This window comes from Rattus rattus, chromosome 4 (assembly GCF_011064425.1).
Source record: "Rattus rattus isolate New Zealand chromosome 4, Rrattus_CSIRO_v1, whole genome shotgun sequence".
Classification (NCBI taxonomy): Eukaryota; Metazoa; Chordata; class Mammalia; order Rodentia; family Muridae; genus Rattus; species Rattus rattus.
Window position 1 is genome coordinate 36,429,649 of NC_046157.1, and position 23,682 is coordinate 36,453,330.

The 23,682-nt window shown below is 40.4% G+C and overlaps 1 protein-coding gene across 2 annotated transcripts in view; it reads left to right on the plus strand.

Moving 5' to 3' along the window:
* The window catches only part of Cblb (Cbl proto-oncogene B), a 163,246-nt gene that overhangs the window by 122,440 nt on the left and 17,124 nt on the right, over positions 1–23,682 (plus strand). The window contains exons 11-17 of one of the 2 annotated variants that reach the window (XM_032900287.1): positions 2,534–2,719; positions 4,225–4,587; positions 11,524–11,618; positions 17,570–17,716; positions 20,603–20,700; positions 20,817–20,948; positions 23,469–23,609. In XM_032900287.1, coding sequence (XP_032756178.1) covers positions 2,534–2,719; positions 4,225–4,587; positions 11,524–11,618; positions 17,570–17,716; positions 20,603–20,700; positions 20,817–20,948; positions 23,469–23,609 — 1,162 coding nt within the window. The remainder of the gene's footprint in view (positions 1–2,533; positions 2,720–4,224; positions 4,588–11,523; positions 11,619–17,569; positions 17,717–20,602; positions 20,701–20,816; positions 20,949–23,468; positions 23,610–23,682) is intronic. The other variant, XM_032900288.1, reaches the window with a different exon arrangement.

Genomic DNA, 23,682 nt, shown 5'->3' on the forward strand with positions numbered 1-23,682 from the left:
GGCTCCTGGGAGCTTGACTGTGGAGAAAGAGGCTGTATTGGTTTTACACTGTGTGCTTCATAGAACCCTTTGCTTATTGCTTTAATGGGACAGTGCTAGAGATAGCCCAAAATAGAGAACATTAACTGTCTGTGTCTAACTATAAACCATGTGGGAATGTTTGAGTGTGAACTAAACATTGTTATTGTGCACAACTTCTGAATGATACTATGTACAAGCTACTTTAAATACTTTTCCTTTCATTATGCTCACAAATTAATACAATAAATGAAGACCAAGATAATAGTTGGAAGCAAAGAGAATATACTTAAAATATTTTATTCTGTTTTATGTGGTTAAAAAATTACCTCTATTCATTAATCCTCAGGCATTTAGAGAAAAATATTGACTCTCTGACTCGTTCTCAATATGCTTATTATAATACAAGCATCTCCCTTGTTCAAATATGAAATTCATTAAGTAGAGATCTTGCTAGAAGTATCATAAGGCGACTTTGATTATCTCTGTATTGTTAGAACTCTCAGTTATTGGGAGCTTTTCTCCTGCCCCATTTTTATAATAACCTGCCTAGACTTGAAGCTCCTTAGCAGATGCCTTGCCATTTCCATAATAATGGATCTTATTAAAGGTTCTTCTAAAGTCATTCTTTAAAGGTGTGGATGAAATGAAAGTGACTCCAGAGGATGAGGCCCCTGATTATTAGCATTGCCGAGCAAGAGCAGTGCAGTTTAAATGCTTTGCTTCTTCGACTTGTTGCGTGAAGGTTTTCTGTTAAAGTCACAGATGTGGATCTTACAGTTTGTATGATGGTCACTAGCATTGTGCGTTAAGTATAAAACACATTGCGAATTTTGTCAGGGAAATAAAGAGTAGCTAAAGCAGGGAATAGGGGGAGATTGGTAGGTGTACACACATGAAACGCTCCATGTACCCTGACATTTCTAGGGTCCCTAAGCCCCAGCCTGCAAGAAGATGTGAATTTGGGAGCTGCGGTTAGACACATGCAGATGAGGTAATCCTGGATACAGAAATCGAGGCCTGTGGAATCTGAACAGGGCCTAAACAAAATGGATGGGTTATCCCAAAGTTCTGAGAGTGCTAAAGGTGACACAGACCTGGAATCCAGATAAACAAATGGTCTGTTACTCATTTCCCTTAACTCAAAAGAATGGCCCATTCTCCCCAGTGTGAGTGGTTTAGATATTGATTCATAAATTCTTTGTATTAATGCCACACATAATAGTTACTTTCTCACTGTTAACTCATAATAGTTACTGTCACTTCTTCTGTGTTGGAAAAGCTGGAGGATCTTTTCTTTAAAAGTCTAATGTTCAAGCTACTTTGTAATAGCAAGCCGTGAGCTCAGTACAAGTCCTCACAGCAGGGGAATGGTTACTAAACGCCAGTGTATCTATCGAAAGCATCTTCAGAACCATGTTCTGAGATGGTATTTAATAGTGGTTAAGTTCTCTTGTGCTAACCAGTATAGAGCAGACACAAAACTGCATTTTTGGTAAGTAACAAGCATTGATCACAGTTTATAGGAATTAATTCAATACTTATGCAGTAAAAGTATATTGTTTACATTAGAGAGCTAACAAGTAAAATAAATTTAAAAGCTGTGTGGAAATTGGCACCATGTCCAGGAAAACATCAATTACAAAGAGGTTGCCAATGTGCATACTTCTAAACTTTGCACATGGAGCGCACAGCTTCTGCCTTTTACAATCTGCCTTAGCTCATGGGACCGTCTATGCATGTCACCACAGACATTCCTAAGTAATGTTGCACGTTCTTATCCGTTGGTAGACACAGTGATTCCATATCTTGGCTGCCGTGAATAACGCTGCTGTATGTAAGAGGAACACAAGACAACTCTTGCACGTAATGGTGTCATATTTTCGGATGCTTACCTAGTGGTCCCTCAGTTGATTTTTTAAAGTGCTTTGCAAGGGGAATGTAATTCTCCAGCTCCTAAGTATAGCTTGAACAGTGACTCCCAGAGAGGATGAAGACCGTGAGGCAGCATAGAATCTTAATTGTTGGAATACTTGTACAAATCTTCTGAGATTCACATAGCCGCTTTTAACAAAAACCGTTTAGCTCGAGGATTTCTTTTCCCTATGGAAGCTTAAGGAAAAAAACAATATACTTGGTTAAAATGTGTGTCTTACACGTCTTCTTATTTTAAAGCCGAATTTCATCTCCTAGTATTCCATGAGCAGCATGGGATGCACAGTGTATAGAATAAAACTTGTATTTACAAATAGTTTTTTTTAGGTACCTCAGCAGGATGTGTACTGCTGCAGGGGGTGTTTCTGGTCTCCTCAGAGGCTAGACCCATTCTGAGAGGAAAGCCTACTTTGGGTTCTGTGGTGTTCTAACGTGCTTTTCTCTGAAGCACTTCCTACAAGGTGTGAGGGACAACTTTCCAGATTTGTTACTCAGCCTCCCCTCCCTGCCCTCCTCAGAAAGGCAGGATGTTCTCCCCTTCACACACAGATGCCCAGCATCCTCTCTGCTTTTCTCCTAGTGCACAGACAGGCAGAACTCACCAGTCACATCGCCAGGATCCTCACCCCTTGCCCAGAGAAGAAAGCCTCAGCCAGACCCTCTCCAGATCCCCCACCTCAGCCTGCCACCAGTGCCTCCCCGCCTGGACCTCATTCAGAAAGGCATTGTGCGCTCTCCCTGTGGCAGCCCCACGGGCTCCCCGAAGGTGAGTCAGTGCCCTCAGGAACACAGAAGGCAGTTCTCTGGTCCTTCCGGTGCCTATTTCTTAGGTGTGTAACTGTTTATAACAACCGCAGTAAGTTTCTCTTGTTTTATTTATACCAAGCCTGCTGTCATGTTCCTTGCTTTCTTGCTATAAAATTACTATAAAAGTTAAATAATTGCTGAGAGCCTGTCTGTAGACCCCAGATTTGCTTAAGTAAATAGCAGTGTAAGGTATAATATCTATAAAATGCATTTAAAAGGTCATCATATGCGTTACAATAATTTGCATGCTGTTATCAAATGGCATTTTACACGTGCTTTCATAATGTCATAACAAGAAAAATGCAAGGGGAGTGTATTTGCATAAGGGCTTGAGGTGTGATACATTATCACCCATGCTTCAGGTGACTCAGAAGACAGATCGTACGGACTTTCCTTAAACCCAGGAAATTAATTACAACAAATTATAATGTTTGCAAAGTAATTATTTTACTATTTAATATCAGAAGAATAATTTTAACTCAAGCCTGCAGTTCATTGTAGTTTTATGCAGGATTCTTTTAAATTTTAATAATAAAGAGCGTATATTTTATTAAATGTAAATTTATAAAAACTTAAATACAATTTACTAATGGGCTTACAGTCTATGACAGCCAAGGAGTGCAATGCATTTAGTGCTGTTTTCTTCTGTTATGCCGTCCTGAACTTGGCTTCAGTCCTGTGACTCCTGGCTAGGGTAGAACTTTGAATCATGTAGACATGCAACAAATTCTTGTTCCTTGACATTTCCTAATGTAAAAAGCATAAACTTTTAAATAAGCTTTTAAATAAACACTAGAAGCTCTTAAGGGACGTTCAGCGTCCCCTGGGGAGGACTCAGTTCCGCCATACTGTCCTGTGGCAGTTAGACTGGCGTTCCTCCTTTGCTTCTAAGAACCCACTAAGTCAGGTGAGTCTGTCAGCAGCTGCTCTGCCATTTAGATCCTCACTGTCCTAGTGACACTGTTAAAAGTGCCCAAGCAAATGACCCGTGTGGCTTCCACTGTACTACAAAGAGGAAAACAAAAAAGAATTTTAAAATAGTTTCAAATATTTTTCTTTTCAGTGGCGAAGAAGCAATGAAACGGTGCTATTGAATTTTTCTGTGTCTCTTGAGTCACAGGAATTGACAGTTTATTATTGCCATACTAGTATAATGGTAGTTGAAGCATATAATTTTAACCTTCTACTTCTTTCCTGTATGGTTCCTAGAACTCTTATGTGTATATCATCATTTGTTCAAAATTCTTAGTGTGGTACACTGATGTAAGTTTTTCATTAATTTTCAAATTTTCATTAGTAATAAAAGAAACATAAAAAAAAGTCACGTAGAAGCTTATTAGAAATGTAATAATAGCATATTGTGGTTAAAATGAAAATCCAGTATTCTGAGTCTCAGTCTTTTCAGTGTATGGTACAAACGTCGTGCTTTCTTGGTTTTGTGTTTTGTCTCCCGAACCACCTCAGTCTTCTCCATGCATGGTTAGAAAACAAGACAAACCACTCCCAGCACCCCCTCCTCCCTTGCGAGATCCTCCGCCTCCGCCAGAGCGGCCTCCGCCAATCCCGCCTGACAATAGACTGAGCAGACACTTCCACCACGGAGAGAGTGTGCCTTCCAGGGACCAGCCAATGCCTCTTGAAGCCTGGTGCCCTCGGGATGCCTTCGGGACTAATCAGGTGATGGGATGTCGCATCCTAGGGGATGGCTCTCCAAAGCCTGGCATCACAGCAAACTCCAACTTAAATGGACGGCACAGTCGAATGGGCTCTGACCAGGTTCTTATGAGGAAACACAGACGCCACGATTTGCCTTCAGAAGGCGCCAAGGTGAGAAAATGGGCAGTAGGAGCTGGAGAGGCAGCTTGCTGAGCTTTCTGACGACGGGAGGCTTCCTGAGCTTTCCGAGGGGAGGCTTCGTGTCCAGTGTGAACACCAGACAGCGCTTAGGTCGGTTGTTTTTACCTGGATGACACCGTGCTTCCTCGGTGCTCTTTAATTCACTCCAGGTTCTGGACAGTGAGAAGCTCATTTAGAGTTGCACATGGGGGATGGTGGGAAAAGCCTGTCCGTGTATAGCAGTGAGATGCAGATGCAGAACAGCTCGTCAGAGATCGGTCTGCTGCCTCACTGTTCTGCTGAGAGCCTCGCGGTCTCCTTGCTCAGTTAAGACTGGGAATGTTGAGTCGCTGCACATATAAGCTAGTCTTGGGATGGGCTTTTCTTTAGGAGGACATACTATATATACTTGATCCAGCCCAAGTCCCGAACCTCTCACCTTCTTAGAAAGCCTGACCCACTTCACTCCTGTCCACCAAGCCAGCTGTTCTTATAAAGCAAAGCAATTCCCACACTTCTAGGTCCTCATTTAAACACTAACTACAGTTAGGAAAGGATCTAAGTGTACAGGCACCTGAAGGGGTGGCACCAGCAGACAAGAACACGGGGTCGTCTCCCCAGAAACTGTCCCGAAGTCATTTCTGGTGCTGTATTCCATGCTGATCTTAGCTGTAAGATCAGATCTGTGTTATCTCCTCTTCAGCTCATACTCAGTTGGTCCCAGCTTTTTGTTGCTTTCATTAAGGGGTATAATCTAGGCCTTCAGAACTGTGGATTGGATTTAATGTGCTCATCTGACATTTAGGAAAGAGCATATTGACACACAGGTGTAATCCCAACAGGGAAATGAGAGTTTAAGGTTACTCTCGGACACTCAAGGCCACCAGGGCAACATGCCATCCTGTTTCCCAGGAAGAGGGGTAGGGGGAGATACAAAGAAACTATGCACTGCCATGTATCCCCGTGTGTGTGTGTGTGTGTGTGTGTGTGTGTGTGTGTGTGTGTGTGTGTGTGTGTGTGTGTACGCGCGCGCACACGTATACAAGCATCTTGGTGACGAAACGTTACATCCTGACATCATTCCTATGGTGGTCTATCAGCCGTTCTGTGGTGAAGATCCAGCTGTCAGGGGCAGCATATTAGAGCCAAGAACATTAGTTGTAAACCACAACTGCCAGCGACCTGCATGCCATAGGCACTGTTTACAATTCTTACAATTACGAAAATTCCTAAAGATTTCTTCAAGGTTAATTAAACACAGTGTAAGGGTAGGGAGAAAGCACGTAGAAAAGGCAGTTTGGTAATATCTTCTAGAAGTTGAAAGCCCGTCCCCAGAGGACTTTTCCACAGCCTGGAGTCCTGGCTGGAGAGAATTTCTGGGATTTGGGTTTTGTTTGTGTTTCTCCTTTAGCCTCTGTTCGTTCATTTGTGCATGGTGATGCTTGTCTTGGGAAGACCTTGAAACAAGCTCTCGTGTGAATAGATACTTCTCCTCAGGGCAGGTTACAAACTATTTCTGAATGACTTCAGAAATCGGTAGTATAGTTGACACCATGGCCAGTTCTTTGAAGACCCCTCTTTCAGGGTTCTTTCAGATGTTACCTCCCGGTAAGTCCGTGGAAATACAAAGCTAGCCTTCCAGAACACAGCTGTTATCTTTTTAAGATGTTACAGTCTGAAAAGTAGGGTGACGATTTCCTATGGATGTAGATTTATATTTTGTGATGTTATCACTAGTTCTCATATATTAATAGAGGGTTCAGTTGTGGTTACCGACTACAAGTGTCACCTCTCACTGAGAGGTGGATTTTCATTCTATTTCTAGTTAACCTCTTAGAGATTACCTGAGCTTGGGTTCACATGCTCCTGATCCCTCTCCTCTCCCTCTCCCTCCCTCTCCCTCTCCCTCTCCCCCTCTCCCTCTCCTCTCCCTCCCTCTCCCTCTCCCTCACCCTCACCCTCACCCTCCCCTCTCCCTCTCCTCTACCTCTTCCCCTCCCCATCTCCCCTCCCTCCCCATCTCCCACTTCTCTCCGTTTATCTCTCTCCCTCCTTCCTTCCCTCCCTCTCCCTCCATCCATTCCTCCCTAATTCTCAACTTCCCTCTTTCCCTGTCACCTGCCACTTACCCCTTGAGTGTCACCAAGAAATAAAAAAAATAAAACTTTTCCTTAATTTCTTATTTTTGTCTCATGATTGAATTCTTCTTCTGAGGGTGAGTGTTAAGAAAAATGACTCTTTAATGTCTAAGCTCCATTGTATGTATTAATGTGGCTATGCCTGTATCCTCAAAGATTATTTCATGTTGCAAAACTGTAGTTTGAACCAACTCTTTGCAGTAAATATTTTAAAATATGATGCAAGCTTGAAGTTGTTGCTTCTGGGCATTAACACTGTTCCCATCTGTCTTTACTGTTGAGAGTCTGAGGACCCGGCTGTTCTTAGTGATAAACACTGTCCTTAACTTGTCATCTGTGTGACAGTGACATTGCAGATGACCTTATGTAGAATAATCTTCTGAAGGAATCACTAGATAAGGGTGCCGTATGATCCTCTGATTGTGATTATGACTTTGGCACTTTGGGTAAGGAAGCACATGTTCATACATATGACATTAAACTTATCTGTAAGTTCCACGACTTGCAAGAGCTGGCTTTCAATCGAGAGCCTTGTTGCACATGGGTCTCATTTGCAGTGACATACTGAGGAACACCTGAAGACGTACTCTTTAGATTGGGGGGCAGTTAGAATCACAAGATAGGAATTTTATTTGTGTTTCTCATTTCAAAAAAAAAAATCTAAGCACCCACACGGTGAGCATATATATACTAAGCTGAGCACTTACACACATGAGATAAAAGCAAACAGATAAACACGTTTTTAAAACAAAAATCCTTCTCATTGTATAGAATTTTTCATAAAGTATCGTTTTGATCTTAGACAGTATAGTCTAAATCACAGGAAAAGATTCCAAACATACGTGTTAAGACTATGTGATGCCTAGAGGTACACAGAAAATCAATCTAGAATAGCTGGGTTTACAGTAAATTATACAGCCCTGATTGGATGACTTCCACATGGCTGACCCTTCAGGAATAGGGCTCATTCCTTCATGCTCACTCAGCTGTGTAAGGAGTTGGATGTCCAACTCTGCGGGATGCAGAACGTTGTGAATGGAACAGTCAAAGCACGGACAGTCCAGAGCCAATGAGACAGCTCTCTGATGCGTGAGAAACACCCAGAAAATATGTAGTTCCCTGGAAAAGAAGTGAAATTCTAAAAGGGAAGACAGAAACGGAATAAAGTATTCTTCCAGCTGGTCTCTGGCTGGAGGCTTACAGAGATGACAGACAACTCCCATGGGAATAACAGGACAGAATGTCATGGAAGTAGGAAGCGTGCACAGTGATCGGAAGCCTATTTGGAAGGACGTGTGAGGCAAATACAAAGTAAAGGCCTCAAACTGGGTGATGCAGTTGGAAACCAGGTCTGGTATGAGGTTTTCTCAGTTCTTTATGTAGGAAAGAGCTTTCAACGTAGAGATAGCACCAGACTAGCATCATCAGTGATGCAGATTTTAAAAATGTAATATTTCTGGTAGAATTCTAGTGACAGCCTTGGAGGAAGGAGGCTGAGCCCAGAGGCCAGCCAGACCCTTCCATGAGTGAGAGGTGTTCACTGAGGACTTCTTCAGTGATGCAGTCTGTCTAAACATCTGGCAGCCTGTTGTTTCCACCATTCAGATTCCTAAGGCACATAGAATATTTATTTTCAGCTAGATGATTGTGGTCTCATCTGTACTCTCTCGGTTAGTGACAGCCAATGGTCGGTCTGATGAAATGGGTGGGGCTTGAACGTGGAATTCAGAATCACATGTTAGATTTCATCCTCCAACAACTGCTTTTGGAAAACAATCACATGCACTTCACAGAAATGAGTCTCAGCACTGTGGCTGTTTGCATGCTTGTGTAATTTCCGCCTCCTATTAGGAAGAACTATACAAAATTTCACGTATGGTATTAAGAATATGCTTAACTCTCAGGACACGGTTTAGAACCCATTACAAGATGATCAAATAGTAAGCAAGTGATTTGTATTTGTTAAACATATTTGTTCTTTTAATACTAGGTTTCTTCCAGTTACAGCAAAGACATTTCCCTGGCCATTGCCTCCATTACTGAGGTCACCTGCTCTGTTGCCTTTCAACATTCATTGAAGTTGTACTGCACATGACACATGTAAGGGGATTTACTATAAAAATGAGTGAGAAATAAAAGCCTGTAGTCTGAAACAGACAGGCACAATGTAGCATTAATTCTGCACAAACTAGTACTACACTTGCAGATATCAAATAAATTGTTCATTTAAAAAAAAAAACCTAACTTTTCAGAGACAGGAGAAATCTTTAAGCTACTGTCCATCAACAATTCATGAAGCCATTAGGTAAAATGCTAGTCACGTTTTGAAACACTAATTTGTTTGATGAAATTAGAAAGGAGTTGCTTAATCCCCTCAAGTTATTGCCCTGCCAGAGAATGAGTGACCTTAGTAATGGATTTTATGCTTTTCCAATAAATCTCTATTGTCTGTATGAAATCATTTTATTTCTTTAATTTACTGTATATATGTGCATGTTGTCTGTATATGAGTATTCTTTTGTATATGCATATTGCATGCACATGGAGGCTCACGGCCATCTCCATCTTTGTCATTTACTCACCTGACATTTTGATTGATTGAGTGATTGATGGATTGGTGGATTGATTGATATGTTTATGGGTCTTTTGCCTGAATATATGTCTGTGTACCATGTACTTGCCTATTGCCTGCAGAGGTTAGAATAGAGCATTAGATTCCCCTGGAACTGGTGTTAAAAGGCAATGGTGAGCCATTGGGTGGGTGCTGGGTACCAAATCTGTGTTCTCTAGAAGAGCAGAAAGTGTTTTTATCCACTGAGCCATCGAACCCTTCTATCAAATGCTTTTATAGGACCCACACCTCACGGATTGCTAGGCTAGGATTGTCCAGTGAGCTCTCATGTTGTGTCAGCATAGTGCTGGGCCCAGCTGTGATGTGGGTGCTGGGAATACACGTGTGCAGGAAGCACTTCAGCAACTCTTCTCCATCAGGAGATTTCCCCTTGAGAATTTCAGTACCACGCAGAAATGTTGTGTGAATTGCCCTATCAATGCATAGCTCTCCATTATCAAATTTGATATGCTTTCTATCCGTATCAGTGGATGTTTGGGTATATTGTCATTCCCGTTCAAGTGTGTTCTAATGTCTTGATTATGAAATTGTAGTTGGCTCATTGTGAAGTTGATACCGTGAACTATTATTTCCACATCATCCTTTCGTTACCAAGCTCTTATCAAGTATTAACATGATAGATATTATTACCAAAAACCAGCTTAGTCCACATTGAAAATAAAACACTTTTCATTTTACACAGCTTTGAAGTGTAATTTTGGCAAAAAAGTTAGATTTTATTACAAAAATCTTAGCACCATGTCTGCTCTGTCAGTGTGAAGAATTTTGGTGAAGAGTACTTTCAAATGCTCAAAATTATAATTGGCATTTGTAGTTGGACATACATATTCATCAGATAAAAGACATTTTTTATGTTAAAGGATTTCACTGAACTTTGTAATGATACATATCTCTTAGGAAAACTCTCTTCTCTAACAAAGTTCACAAAATTTTGTCATGTTCCATTATATGATCTTCAGTCAAAAGTCCATGATAAAATCATTTCATTTAAAGATGTGTTTTATCAGGCTGTAACTGCAGTGTGTTGAGTCTAATGAGGGGAAAGTAGGAATGAACATCTGAACTAACATAGTCACTCGTTTTTGGAGTGAAATTTAATGCTATCAAATCGGACTTTATACACTAGATGAGAGCATCAGTGTATCTCAGAGGTGACCTTGCAATCTGGTGGAGGTGGGATACTCCTGGCCTTTCCCAGCTTGCATTTTAAATCTTTGCCTCTGTTTAGTCTACACAACAGAGATATTAAGCAGTGGATCTGGGCTCATTCAGCCAAGACTACTTAAAGTACATTTCAGTCATCTTTTCCTTAGTATCTGCCTCCCTTCTAAAGATGAGTTAATAAGAGCTCATGAAAAAAGTTTATGATAAAAATACTTAATGGTTACCTAAAAACCTTCATAGGTCTGTAGTCTTGTATGCCTTTGCAAGTTGCCCTTCCATTTCTCCCCACCATTTAAGTTGCTGCAGTTCAAGACTATAAGAAAGGCAAGGAACAGTCGCCCAGGCCAGGCACTTCCGCTGGCATTATGACTGCACCTGTAAACCGGAAGCTCCTGAACCCCATTGATGAAACATTGGCTCTGAGTTTTCTTACAAACCAAAGGTAGATTTGGGATTTCTACAAACACAGAAAGCCAGAACAATTGACTCCTTATCTAAAATGGTCCTGAAGCTTGGCCTGGACATGACACAGGCCTGCATGGATCTACTCACACCCTGTGACATCGGAAATTGAAGATGGTCCTCATAGCCCTAAAAGAATGCCTGTTTGGAGGGATGTAAACTGGGAATTGTGTCCACGTGGTTTCTTCCTCTAGCCAACCCCTATTCTTGTGATGTAATCTGATGGTTCCTGAGAAATGGTGCTAGTTGTTGATGTAGTTAGCTGTCTTGACCTCATGTATATAAATTATTGCATTGCCTCTCCATTGTGTTTAAAAATCATAATATATAACGTCTTTTCATATGACCTTTGATATGGTAAGTTATCACTGATCTTGCTGTTTCCTGAATAAATTGTATGATTTGCACTAGCCTTAAAAAAAAAAAAAAAACTAAAATTATATAAGCTCTGTGAGATTCTAAGAGCTGCTATGGTTTCAGGCTTTGCCAGGAGTTAAAGTCCAGGAACTAACATGTTTGATTTACTTTCAGGTCTTTTCCAATGGACACCTTGCCCCTGAAGAATACGATGTTCCTCCTCGGCTTTCCCCTCCTCCTCCAGTCACCGCCCTTCTCCCTAGCATAAAGTGAGTTTCATTGGACTTAGAGATTGTAGCCAGCTAAAGAGTTCTTGTTTATTCTTGGTGCTTGCCCTGTAATTGTATGCACATCTGCTTGGCTTGGTGTTTCTAAAGCAGCACCAAAACCCCGCCTACCTTGCTCCACTTTTCCTCAAGCTTGAAGTGTCAGCCTTTGCTTTTTATAAAAACTACTCTGACTGTGTTCAATGACAGTGGTTGATAGGCAGGGATTAGGTATGAACCTATAATCCCAGCACTTGGAGGATGAGACCAGGAGGAGTGGCAGAAATTTGTGTCTACCTGCAGAGAGATATATAGTGAGTTCCAGGGCAGCCTGCGGCCCAGATGAGTCTTTGTATCAGAAAAGAATAGGAAAGACTGATTTGTATTCTTTTTACAAGTTATTATTCTTTTTTTTTTTTTTGGAGCTGGGGACCGAACCCAGGGCCTTGAGCTTGCTAGGCAAGCGCTCTTCCACTGAGCTAAACCCCCAACCCCCACAAGTTATTATTCTTGATGTGATTAATTATATACTCTAATACTCTAATCTTAAACAGATTGGATGGTTTGGAAGTCACAGCAAGGATTTTTGCTTTCAAATACTCCCAGGGAAATTATTTTAAAAGAAAGGGTGTGTTTTTTATTGTTGCTTGGTTTTTATCTAGTAAGATCATCAAGTTACTCTTTTTTATTCTATTTTCCATTTGTTTCTGTTTTATTTTATTTTTTTGTGTCTCTAGGTATATGTTGGTGTCTTATACATGCTAGACAATCACTCTCTCAACTACATCACTAACCATGCAAAGGTCTCAGAACTTCTTCATTCCTTCCCCTGGAGGTCCTTGAGTTTCCACTAGATTTATAAAAGAAAGAAAGGAGAAGCTATCCAGGAATCTAAAATACTCTAGAAAATAATCATTTAAGATGCGTGAGGTCACAAGAGAGCAACACTGCACCAAACAGTGTACTGCTCATTGACTAGTTTTTTCATCCTTCAAGGAAAGCCATTACAAACTGTGTCAATGAAACATGTTTTACAGTCGGGACAGAATGAGTCAGTGAAGATGGGTACAATTAGATACCGCAGTGCCCGAAATTACACCAGAGTGGAATTTGAGTTCCTTGAGGGAAGATTAGAGAGGCTGAACTGAAAGTCTGTAGGAGACACAGCAGTTAGAAGCAGTTACAAGTACCCCGTCATAGAATCTAAGTCTCTGAGAGCAAACTTGATAGTGTAAGAGTTGGGAGTAAACTCTAATGTGTGCTTGTATAGAAGGCATCTCGGCTCTGTGACCTCTACATTCAGGGTTTTAGGAAACAAATTACTGAGATGGTCCTAGCTCGTGAGCAGCTCCCCCAGCCCTGTGCTTCTTTAATTCATACAGCTAATTATGGCTAGAAACGGTGTTGTGGTTTTGTTTGTTTATATTTGGTCCTTTGGCTAATTTGGTCCATGCTAATTTGAATGTTACAAATTAGCCATGGCTGTAAGTGTTAGATTTTTATTGGTATGTTTCTCTCCCTCCCCCAGCTATTATCTTTAGGAATTATGTAAAGTATATAAAAGAAAGGAAAGTATATAAAATAAAATAATCCTAATAGCAGTAATGCATACCCCAAATATCAACATCCAAATTTAATTCTTGGGATTTTTTTTTAAGTGGATTTCTTTTAATTTACATTTCAGATGTTATCCTCCTTTTTTTTTTTTTTTATTTTTTTTTTATTAACTTGAGTATTTCTATGTACATTTGGCAAACATCCCTTCCTCCCCCCTTCCTTATGGGTGTTCCCTCCCCACCCTCCCCCATTGCCGCCTCCCCGACAGTCTAGTTCACTGGGGTTCAGTCTTAGCAGACCCAGGGCTTCTCCTTCCACTGGTGCTCTTACTAGGATATTCATTGCTACCTATGAGGTCAGAGTCCAGGGTCAGTCCATGTATAGTCTTTGGGTAGTGGCTTAGTCCCTGGAAGCTCTGGTTGCTTGGCATTGTTCATATGGGGACGCCTGACCCTGGGACGCAGTCCTGCAGATGCTGTAGCTGTCTCCAGGTTAACAGGAAATCTGTGAGATTGCTCATTCAAAGCTTAGTCTAAAGCTACAGGGTGCCGCAAGCTCTCCCTTTCCTGATAGTGGCAGAAGAACCCTCAAAATCATTGTAATACTCACTCCCATATTTGGGGCACATGACTTATATGCTGCAGACACAAGATAATCTTGTCAAATATCACTGTTTTGCTTTGCTGGCGCTCTGGGCTTTGGTTTGTCTGAATAACAGTTGTTTCTTGTTTGGGGAAGAACTATGTAGCACATGAAACATGAAAAAATATGGCAGCCCGAGCTTTTATTTAATAAAAACATTTATACCTTTACTTTATGCCGTGACTGAGTGAACAGAGATGTTCTACTACAGAAAGTAAGTAAAATGACACATTTAAAATGCTTTTCTGTCTATGAAAGGTTCTGAAAATTGTTGCTCTCCCTTCCTTGCCAGCATGGTGGTTTTCTCCTCCAACACCCCTCATTATCTTTATTTAAAAGCTTGTAAGTGCTCAGTTATGTGCAGGGTAGTCCTTGATGACCTCCAGGTCTTCCCTTAAACATGTTGCAATTCTGAACAGAAACAGTAAAATGGCAGTATAGCAAACACATCAATAAAAGGACATATGCTAAACGTATATAATGGAAAAGATCAAAGAAAATTATTGAATTTGTTGCCAGTTTCACAGGGATTTTTATATACACCAGAAATGTGAAGGGTCTGCTTTTTGTTTTCAGAGAAAAGTTGATGTGTCAAGAGTTGCTCCAATTAGAAATGAAAAGCACTGGAGGAGGGTGATTTTTGAGGTCTGTTATAAAAGTAAACGGTAATAGTGGGTGCAGTCAGCCTGCCCTGCGCTTATTCTGGGAATATGCAGTCATTGGCAGAAGTATGTTTGTGAAATTTTGGCTTTAAAAGGTGGAAGTACTCACCAAGAGCCGCAGAAAGTATCATCACGATGGAAATAGGCCTCTTTCTCAACATTGTACATGAGCATACGCACTCAAGGCAGGGAATCAGCGTGAGTTTAGGAAAACGCAAATAAGTTTCACGTCAAGGAGATAATGGTTTTGCAACCTGGCAGAATGTGCCCCTGTGTGCTGTGATGCAGGAACAGCAGCAGAGTGCAAGAGGTAGGAATGTGGAGTCATGGAATGTGGTTAAGTAATGGGTGTTAATGGTTGTAGATGACTTGACATCTTTCTTTTATCTGGAGCCAGGCAAATAACTTGTCCTGCTTTATTCCTCCGGGATTCTAGAGGAACACAATAAAATAATATCTGTCACTTAAGGTGTACCAGTGACTGACTGAAGTCTCCATGTCCCGAACTCCACCATCTAGATGACATACACCGTGGTTCTGCCTCCGTTTATGCTGCCCCCTGTTGCCGCACAGGCTATCCAACAGTTTCTTAGCATGCATAGACTTCGGCTCCGTTTGATCGCTCCCATTTTTTTATTTACAAGTTCTTTGGGATAAAGTTTCAATAAATTTTAAAATATTAGCCTAACAGAAAATAGAGAATTGTCTTAAAGGACTTTATTAAAATGTTCAATGGAAAATACCAGGATGTACTTTTCTTATTTGAATATAAATGGCACAGTTTTCTTCACTTCTAGTTATAACTCACCAGAATCCATTTAACCTGATAAAATGTCCAACTAGTAGTTTGTAACACTGAGCCCTTATGATTTGATAAAATAATAAGTTACAGCCTGTCATATTGACACCAGTTGCCCTCTACCCAACAAAAGAATGAGTGGTATATAGCCAGCTGAGAGCTTCTGCCAGTGAAGGTCATAAGATGTAGAACTATCCACAACCCATGTTTGGTGGGTTTATTTTGTTTGTGTGTTTTTGTTTTATAATTGTTTATTGCTTGCACTGACGAGATGGTTACCTGCTACAAGGCCTGACTACCTGAGTACAATGCCTGGGAACCACAAGATGAGAGAAAGGACTAACAACGGATTCCCACGAGTTGTCCTTTGACTCCATCCATACCTTGGAATGAGGGCACACATACAAATAAATATTAAGTTTAAAGCAAATTAATAACAAGTATTCCTCATAGCAGAATGCTTCTTGGAAATTCTTAAATCATTGAAGTGCCTGTAAGAGACAGATTTGACGAATGTTATCGAATGTTAAGTCAAAGTTTCCCTTTCGTCTCTGAGGTATCCACTTAAGTAGATAGAGATAGTGTTCATTGAGAAGCACATCAGAACAGGGATGGATACATGCAGGGCACACTTCCTCTGCAAAGTGAAGACATCCCTGGTCCGTGCAGAGACTGGTGAAATTAATGTCTTTCCCAAGGACTAGAGTTTGCAGGAAGATACAACTGTTTCTAACCTCATTAAAACACCGTCGAGTCATCGTTTTGAGATAGAGTACTATTGCTGCTACCTTTAGTTGCAAGGTGTGTCTTCTAAGGTTCGACCAGAGTGGCTGTAGCACAAGAATTGGTCTTTGAATTTCATAGCCTGTTCTGGGCTGTGTAGCAGATCCTTCTGTTACTACAGCAAAGCTTCAGGTCACCATTAGCTGACATTTTGGATCCTAAAGTATCTCTAAGAAACAAAGCTTTAAAAATCAATACTAAAAACTTCTTCAAAGACATTAAAATATAAGCTTTTGAAAGCTCCTAAGGGAACATTTTCTTTACTCTCTGAACTCTAGAAATTTATCTGTACAGTTGACCCTTTAAATATGGGCACATACGCGCACGCACGCACACACACACACACACACACACACACACACACACACACACACACATATACACACACATACACTCTGAAGTTATTTTCTTTTCCATTGCAACAGCAGTTCGGTCTTACTGACCCAAAAGTGAAATACTTAGAGTATGCAAATGTTCTAAAATTTGAGGGGAAAACAAATCTGAAAATCTGTTTTAGTCCCAAAGAGTTCAGATAGGGACACTCATCTTATGGAGAGAATACAAAGTGAAAATTTTACTTTGTGGCAAGAAGAAATGAAAATCATGTCCTAAAGGGCTCTTGCTCCCTCTACAGAAGGTGCTGAAACATTACACTTATTTTGAACATTTCCCGTGAGGTTCATAATTATTAAAATAGATTTGGATCCGTGTTTTTCTAGTGTCTTACAAACTAGTTGTCTTTCTGCCTATTGGCTAAGTTGGATTTTAACAGATGTGTTTTGGACTATGTGTTGGGCAATAGCAAGGGTTAAATTAAAACCCACACAGGAAAGTAGATTATTTTTCAATTTTATTTTATATATTCTCCCAAATGATCAGGTAAAACGCTCAAATTCCTCATGGTATTCGATAAGTGTTTTGTTCGTTGCAGTTAGGTATCATGAGTTGTAGAAATAATCCATTTCAGAGCTTTATTAATAACTAGTTCTGTCTTTATCTGCTTCTAATTCTGGACATGTTTAGTTCTTAATTACTGCAGTGAGAGGAACTCTAGCACTAGAATTATAAGTTCACAAAGTAGGCAAGTTTCTCTCTATTATGGCTTTTTTGAAAATATAGGTACTAGCCACAGACAGGTTTGAACCTTTAAAGAACTCCATGTTTGCTGTATTCTTATCACTTTTGCTTGTTTCCGCAACATGGGAGGGAACGATTAACACTTTAATAGCTCGAGCTTGAATAATTGTACACATTTTATGTTACAGCTTTATAAAGTCCCTTCTTTTTTCATAATTTACATTTTTTCTTACTTCACCCTTTTAAACCATAGGTATGAGTAGTTTATCTTAACACTTCCAGGCCTTCCATTTCTGTTGATGTAAGAACAGTTTACAGTTCAAAACCGCGAGTGCCAAAGCAGCCTCTTCATTTGTGTACATCATATCAGACCCTCCTGCTCTCAGTGTCTACGATGCCTAAACCAGATTGGATTTTTTTTCCCCTCTTGGTAGGTGTACTGGTCCAATAGCAAATTGTCTCTCCGAGAAAACAAGAGACACAGTAGAAGAAGATGACGATGAATACAAGATTCCTTCATCCCATCCTGTTTCCCTGAATTCACAACCATCTCATTGTCATAATGTCAAACCTCCTGTTCGGTAAGAAGATGGGCGTCTTTGTCCCACCCTGCATCTGCATAAGCATCCTCATACTGTCAAACACGGGGGTTGTCTGTATGCAGTTCAGTAGGATGTGCTTGGTTAAAAGTCCCGTTCCTAGTCTAGCCTGTAGTTCCTAGAGCTTTCCTTCATTGCTTTCACATAAAGAGTTTGTTGCTTTCTTCCCCCAAAAAGCCAAATTACAATCTAATAAAATGTAGCTATGCATTACATGTAATAATGATTAATTCATGCATTTCCCCTAAGATATTTTAATGAATTTCTTCAGGTCCAAGCATATATATCATGAATAAAAATTAGTGATTAGAAACTAATGTTAAGGTGCTAGGTCAGCCTTCCTAAGAATTTTTCTTCCTAATGTGAAGGCTACAATAATTTATATTCCTTTTCCTTCTTGATATGTAATGTGCTTCTACGGAAATCATAAGACAACAAGGGGAGCCCTAAAGCTACCTCTGTTGACTTCTCTTTTGACCAAGCACTGTTTTACCTTCTCTTGGGTGGTAAGAATATAAAGAACACTAGGTTTTGTTGTTTTTATTATTTCTTATTTTAGTTTTTCTTTTCTTTTTCTTTTTATCCTCATTATAATAGGGGACATTCTTGGTCTTTGAAGTGCCAGTCACATTGACTTTTATAAATCATTGATAATGGCTTACATGTATTGAATTATCAGTTTGTTTTTAAGCAAAATCATGGCTTTGCATGCATAAAATTTAAAATAGTTATAATAGCATTTATATAATTTGCATCCTACTGACATTCAACCTATTAGCTTTATTTTCTGAACTTACTTTCCGAACTTGGGTTCTCCTTGCATAATATTCCTGGAGCTGTGCTTGGCTCTGCTCTGCTCAGCTCTGTTAGGCCACTGTCAGTAGCCGAGCTGCCTGGGGCCTCCTGACGACTGACGGATAGGAGACTGTAAAGCCATCTGTCATCCACTCCATCTTTACTCAGTGTGTTGCTTCCTCTTGAGGCCAGGTCAGTCGACTGAAAGTATTCTATGAGTACTGCATCCATCTTTGGAGGTGAAAACTCTTCTCAGGTGCCTCACTAAGGTGGAAAAAGAAATACTTAGAAAAAGAGATCTTCTTTTAGACCAGAGTTGTGTCTCAGAAGGGATGCCGGTGGGCTGGGTTACTACCCAGGCTTAGTGATGCACTGCACCCACACTGACTGTTACAGCAAGGGCCAGCTATCTCTTGTTAATCAGGCTGGTGAGTGGTCCTGAAACAGGAAGAGGGGAGAGCCACGTGCCCACCGAGCTAGCCGAGGGAAAGTCACGCCTTCTCATCAAGTATAAACTGCTAACAATTCCCCGTTCTTTACCTCTTACTAATTTAGTACAGTAATTTTTAATTGCAAGGATTGAACAAGATTTTTTGGTTTCTTTGGGATTCTCATTCTTTCCATGGCTGAAAGACCGAAGGACATGATTTTAATTCATCAAATTTTAATTGTCGCATCAGAGTGGACGATGTTTCAGTGGCTAGCCTCTTGGATACTGAAAGTCAATTTAAATTATAACCATCATAACCATCTCCCACGGTTATAGAGAAGTAATAAATGTTGCTAATCCCTAAGCTTAATTGTAGTGAATTCCTTATCTCATTTGTTCTTGAAAACCAGTGAATGGAGTGTCACCTCATGTCATCGGCAGAATACTCCCTCTCCTTAGAACTTCCTTTTCCTGTATGTCACTCACTTCCCCTTTGGAACACCAAGAAAAATAGATTGTCAATATGTGGGAAGTAAAACAGTAAATGAATAATTCAATTCAGTTTGAGCAAAATCCATCATCGTTATGAAGATTCAATATGTAACTGTTCTTAAATGAACCATATCTTGCCCGTTAAAAAGAAGTGGCCACCAGAGAGAGTAGAAATGAATGTCAGATGAATCACTCTTCAGTATCTCCTGAAATACTCACTGTCTCCTCCAGTGTGGCTGCACTTTCACTGTGCTCTTAGACGTCAGAGTAATTCAAGAGAAAAGTAGAAGACCTCACTCTTATACTCTTCGTTAGTTTAGTCGCTGTTAGTAAGCTAGATGCTAAAAAGTAAGTGTGTTCTGTGTCCCCGGCCAGCCTACATGCTCCTGTGCCTCAGTTTCATCCAGTATTGATGTCAATACCAAAATTTTGCCTTTTAAGTTAATTAATACTTAACCTGAATTAAACCACTTGATGTGCACCTAACGCCTTCGCTGACATCACTTTCCTAAGGTGTCAGAGAGCCAGCATTTGTTGGACATAGTGGTGAGATAGGCTCAGAAGTTGTAGGCCTTTGAGTGTTCCCTGCAGAACTTAAATTGTGGAACGCTTCATAGTGGTTCTTCTCTTTTAAGGCCCGAGCATAATTTCGATTCAAAGAATGCTTAAGTTGAGAAAACACATTCAATGTTATCAACAAATATGGAGACCGTGAGACCTTTCATGGCTTTCGGTGTTCTATACTTCTCAGTCACTTCAGAACTCTGATCAGGTGCAACTACACTCGTACACAGATGTGTTTCGGATTTCAGCTGCTTTAGTAGCTCTTGGTTTCAGAGAGAGAGAGAGAGACAGAGAGAGACAGAGAGACAGACAGAGACATAGAGAGAGAGACAGAGACAGACAGACAGAGAGAGAGACTCTGGGAGAGAGAGACTGAAAGAGAGACTTTTACCTTCAGACATACACATCTGATTTTAAAATACAGGTCAGGGTATCTGCATATTGTTACTACTCCTTTCTGGAGAATAGACAATTGTTTTTGTTTTGTATTCTTACTATCTTAGTAGGTGTGACAGTCCGCTCTGTGATTGTCACCTCACGCCCGCCATGACTTTTAAATGATTCTTGCCCTCTGGTCTCCACATTAGGTCTTGTGATAATGGTCACTGTATACTGAATGGAACTCATGGTACGCCTTCAGAGATGAAGAAATCAAACATCCCAGATTTAGGCATCTATTTGAAGGGTATGTATGGAATATCTTTTCCTTTGCAATATACATCTGAATGGTTGGAACTTAAAGGCAAAGTTCTCTTCTGTCTTCATACTGAGAATACATTGAGATTTTGTGTTATCCTCCAGGAGATGTTTCTGATTCAGCCTCTGATCCAGTACCATTACCACCTGCCAGGCCTCCACCCCGGGACAACCTAAAGCATGGTTCTTCAGTCAACAGGACGCCCTCTGATTATGATCTTCTCATCCCTCCATTAGGTTGAAATTTTAAAAGCAGTTTAAACAGCCCTTGGCCTGCTCTCCGTATCCCTGCATTATTAGAATTAAGATTCAGGATAATGCAGACCCTCGGTTGAGAATTTGCCTAAACTTAATTGGGTTCACCAGTTGATGGTGGCTCCTGCATTCACATGACATCATCCTAACAGATGAACTAATTGCATAGAGAATAGTTGTTAAAATTCAGGCTATTTTTATAGCATCATTTATAGTTTGTAAGTGTCTGAATTTTCTGTAATAATGCACTACTTTAATAATCAAAGAAAAATACTTAACTTAGTTTGTTTTAAGCTATATTTCTATGATATCATCCTTACATAACTACAAAAGGACAGCCTGGAAGAGCTGGCCGTCAGTGAGGACTTCCTCAGGTTGTCTCTTCTAGAGTCAGTTCTGGGCTAAGACCCAAGAGTGTTGCTCATTCCTTGGCCTCTGTCCAGTGGCTTTCAAGTGATGGTCTGGAGTGTCAACCCAGGGCCCTCCAAGTTACTAACCCATAGTAAACATAAGCCACACTTTACTTCAGCATGAAACGGCCAGGCCCTCTCAGGCTAACTAACTTATGAGAAAGTTTATACTTCATCCTAGAAAACAAGAACAAGTTCTGTTTAATCTGTTTATGAGCTCTTCTGAATTGTCTGTTAGGCTTCCAAAAATATTAAGTGACCTTTTGTGTTTCTCATATGCACCTCTGTCTAGTAGTTTGAACTGTCCTATTACAGTGTCTTTGGCTTCTGATTTATTGATCAGAGGCTTTCGTTCTGTTCTTTTTCCTCATATGCTTGAATTCTAAGACTCTCCTAACTTCCTGTCTACAGTCTTTTTTCCTTACTTGCTTTTTCTCTGTGCTGGATCTTGACCTATTACTCAGGTCCCTATGATCTAGATGACAATGTTTAATAGAGTTCGCTCTACATTTTTGGTTCAATATACTAGGCATAGGTGGTTGATGACCTTTCTGTTAGCTTTTCCCATAGAAGTTACCTCAGCCTACCTCTTCTCTCGGGCCTTCCCCCAGCTTGGCCGTGTATCGGTACTTACGGCTCTCTCAGCTAAGCTCACACACTGCTTGTCTTTCCGGGACATGTATTTATGAACCCCTGGTGACAGCAGCATCTCACTGGATGCTGCTTGTATTTCTCTTCTCTCTTCTCATAAATTCTCCTTTATGAGGCCAATTAAACACTTTCACCTGTCAGTCATAAGTGTTTGTGAACAGGTTTGCACTCCCCTTGATAATATTTAAGCTCCTTAAGTTTTGATCTTCATATCACTCAATTCCTAGCATGGTGCCTGATACTTAAGGGCTGAAAAAAGATTTGAATTTAATTATATGACAGCAAGAGCCTGAATGATAACAAATCTCTCCTAAATCTTCAAATACTTAAAATTAGAAAAATATTTGTGATGATTAGATCAAATATTCTGCATATTTTTGCCAGGCAGGCACAAAGAATGATAAATTAATTTTAATGTATTTATGTCTAATTCATTCTGCTTAAGTACATGTGTATTTTTATTATTAGAATATGAAGGCATTTACATATAGCCTGTCTCCTGACAGCATATTTGATGTACATATTTGAAAACCATATTCAGTTCATTTTATTTTTTTAAAAATTCAAGATAAGAAAAACTTTGGCCTAGCAAAGAGTAGCAGGGATAAATATATAGACATAGATCCACACTGCAATATCCTATATACACCGAATCAACCATATAGATAGATGAGAGAGAGAGAGAGAGAGAGAGAACACATATGCACACATGCACACGCGCGCGCGCGCGCGCACACACACACACACACACACACACACACACACACACACACACACACACACGCGGGTCACTAGCTTTGAGGCCACCTGGAGGGGTTCTCCATTGACAAGTTCCTCTCTGGAGATGACAGTTGAGCAAACAGTACATTCTGCTGCACTTGTGCATTTGTTACATATTTTGACATTACATCTAATGCTTGGTACAATTTAAATGAATTACCGTTCAGAGCAGCAAATGTTAGGGAATGGTTCAACATGGTGCGGTTTTTCTCAGGAGAGGCCATGAACTCTCTTCATTGCTGAGAGATTTTTGTTTGTCTGCTCTTACTGATAATTTTCAGTTCAGAGTTCTAGTATATTAATAGTACAAAGGGACAGTGAGTTAATTTATAACTTACAATGCTGCTTTTTATAGAAAGACCCAGGAAGCAGAAAAATGTTTTCATGGGGAAATATTTTGTGTGTGTGTGTGTGTGTGTGTGTGTGTGTGTGTGTGTGTTTACATGTACATGGGCACATACATGCACACGTATGTGTTCATGTACATTTCCTATCCAGACTCCCACAAAATTATCAACCCCATTATGTAAGTCAGGGAAGTACTGAACAAACCCTATAGGTGAACTTACAAGCAGTAAGGGAAAATCAGTCATAACTTTGTTTGATATTGTGTTTTGATTAACAAAGTTCTACTGTTGATAATGATCTTTCTTCAATGCAGGTGAAGATGCTTTTGATGCTCTCCCCCCATCCCTTCCTCCTCCCCCACCTCCTGCAAGACATAGTCTCATCGAGCATTCAAAACCTCCAGGCTCCAGTAGCCGGCCTTCCTCAGGACAGGACCTTTTCCTTCTTCCTTCAGGTAGGAGTGAGTGGAGAGCCAAAGAAGGGGCTGGAGAGATGGCTCAGCGGTTAAGAGCACTGACTGCTCTTCC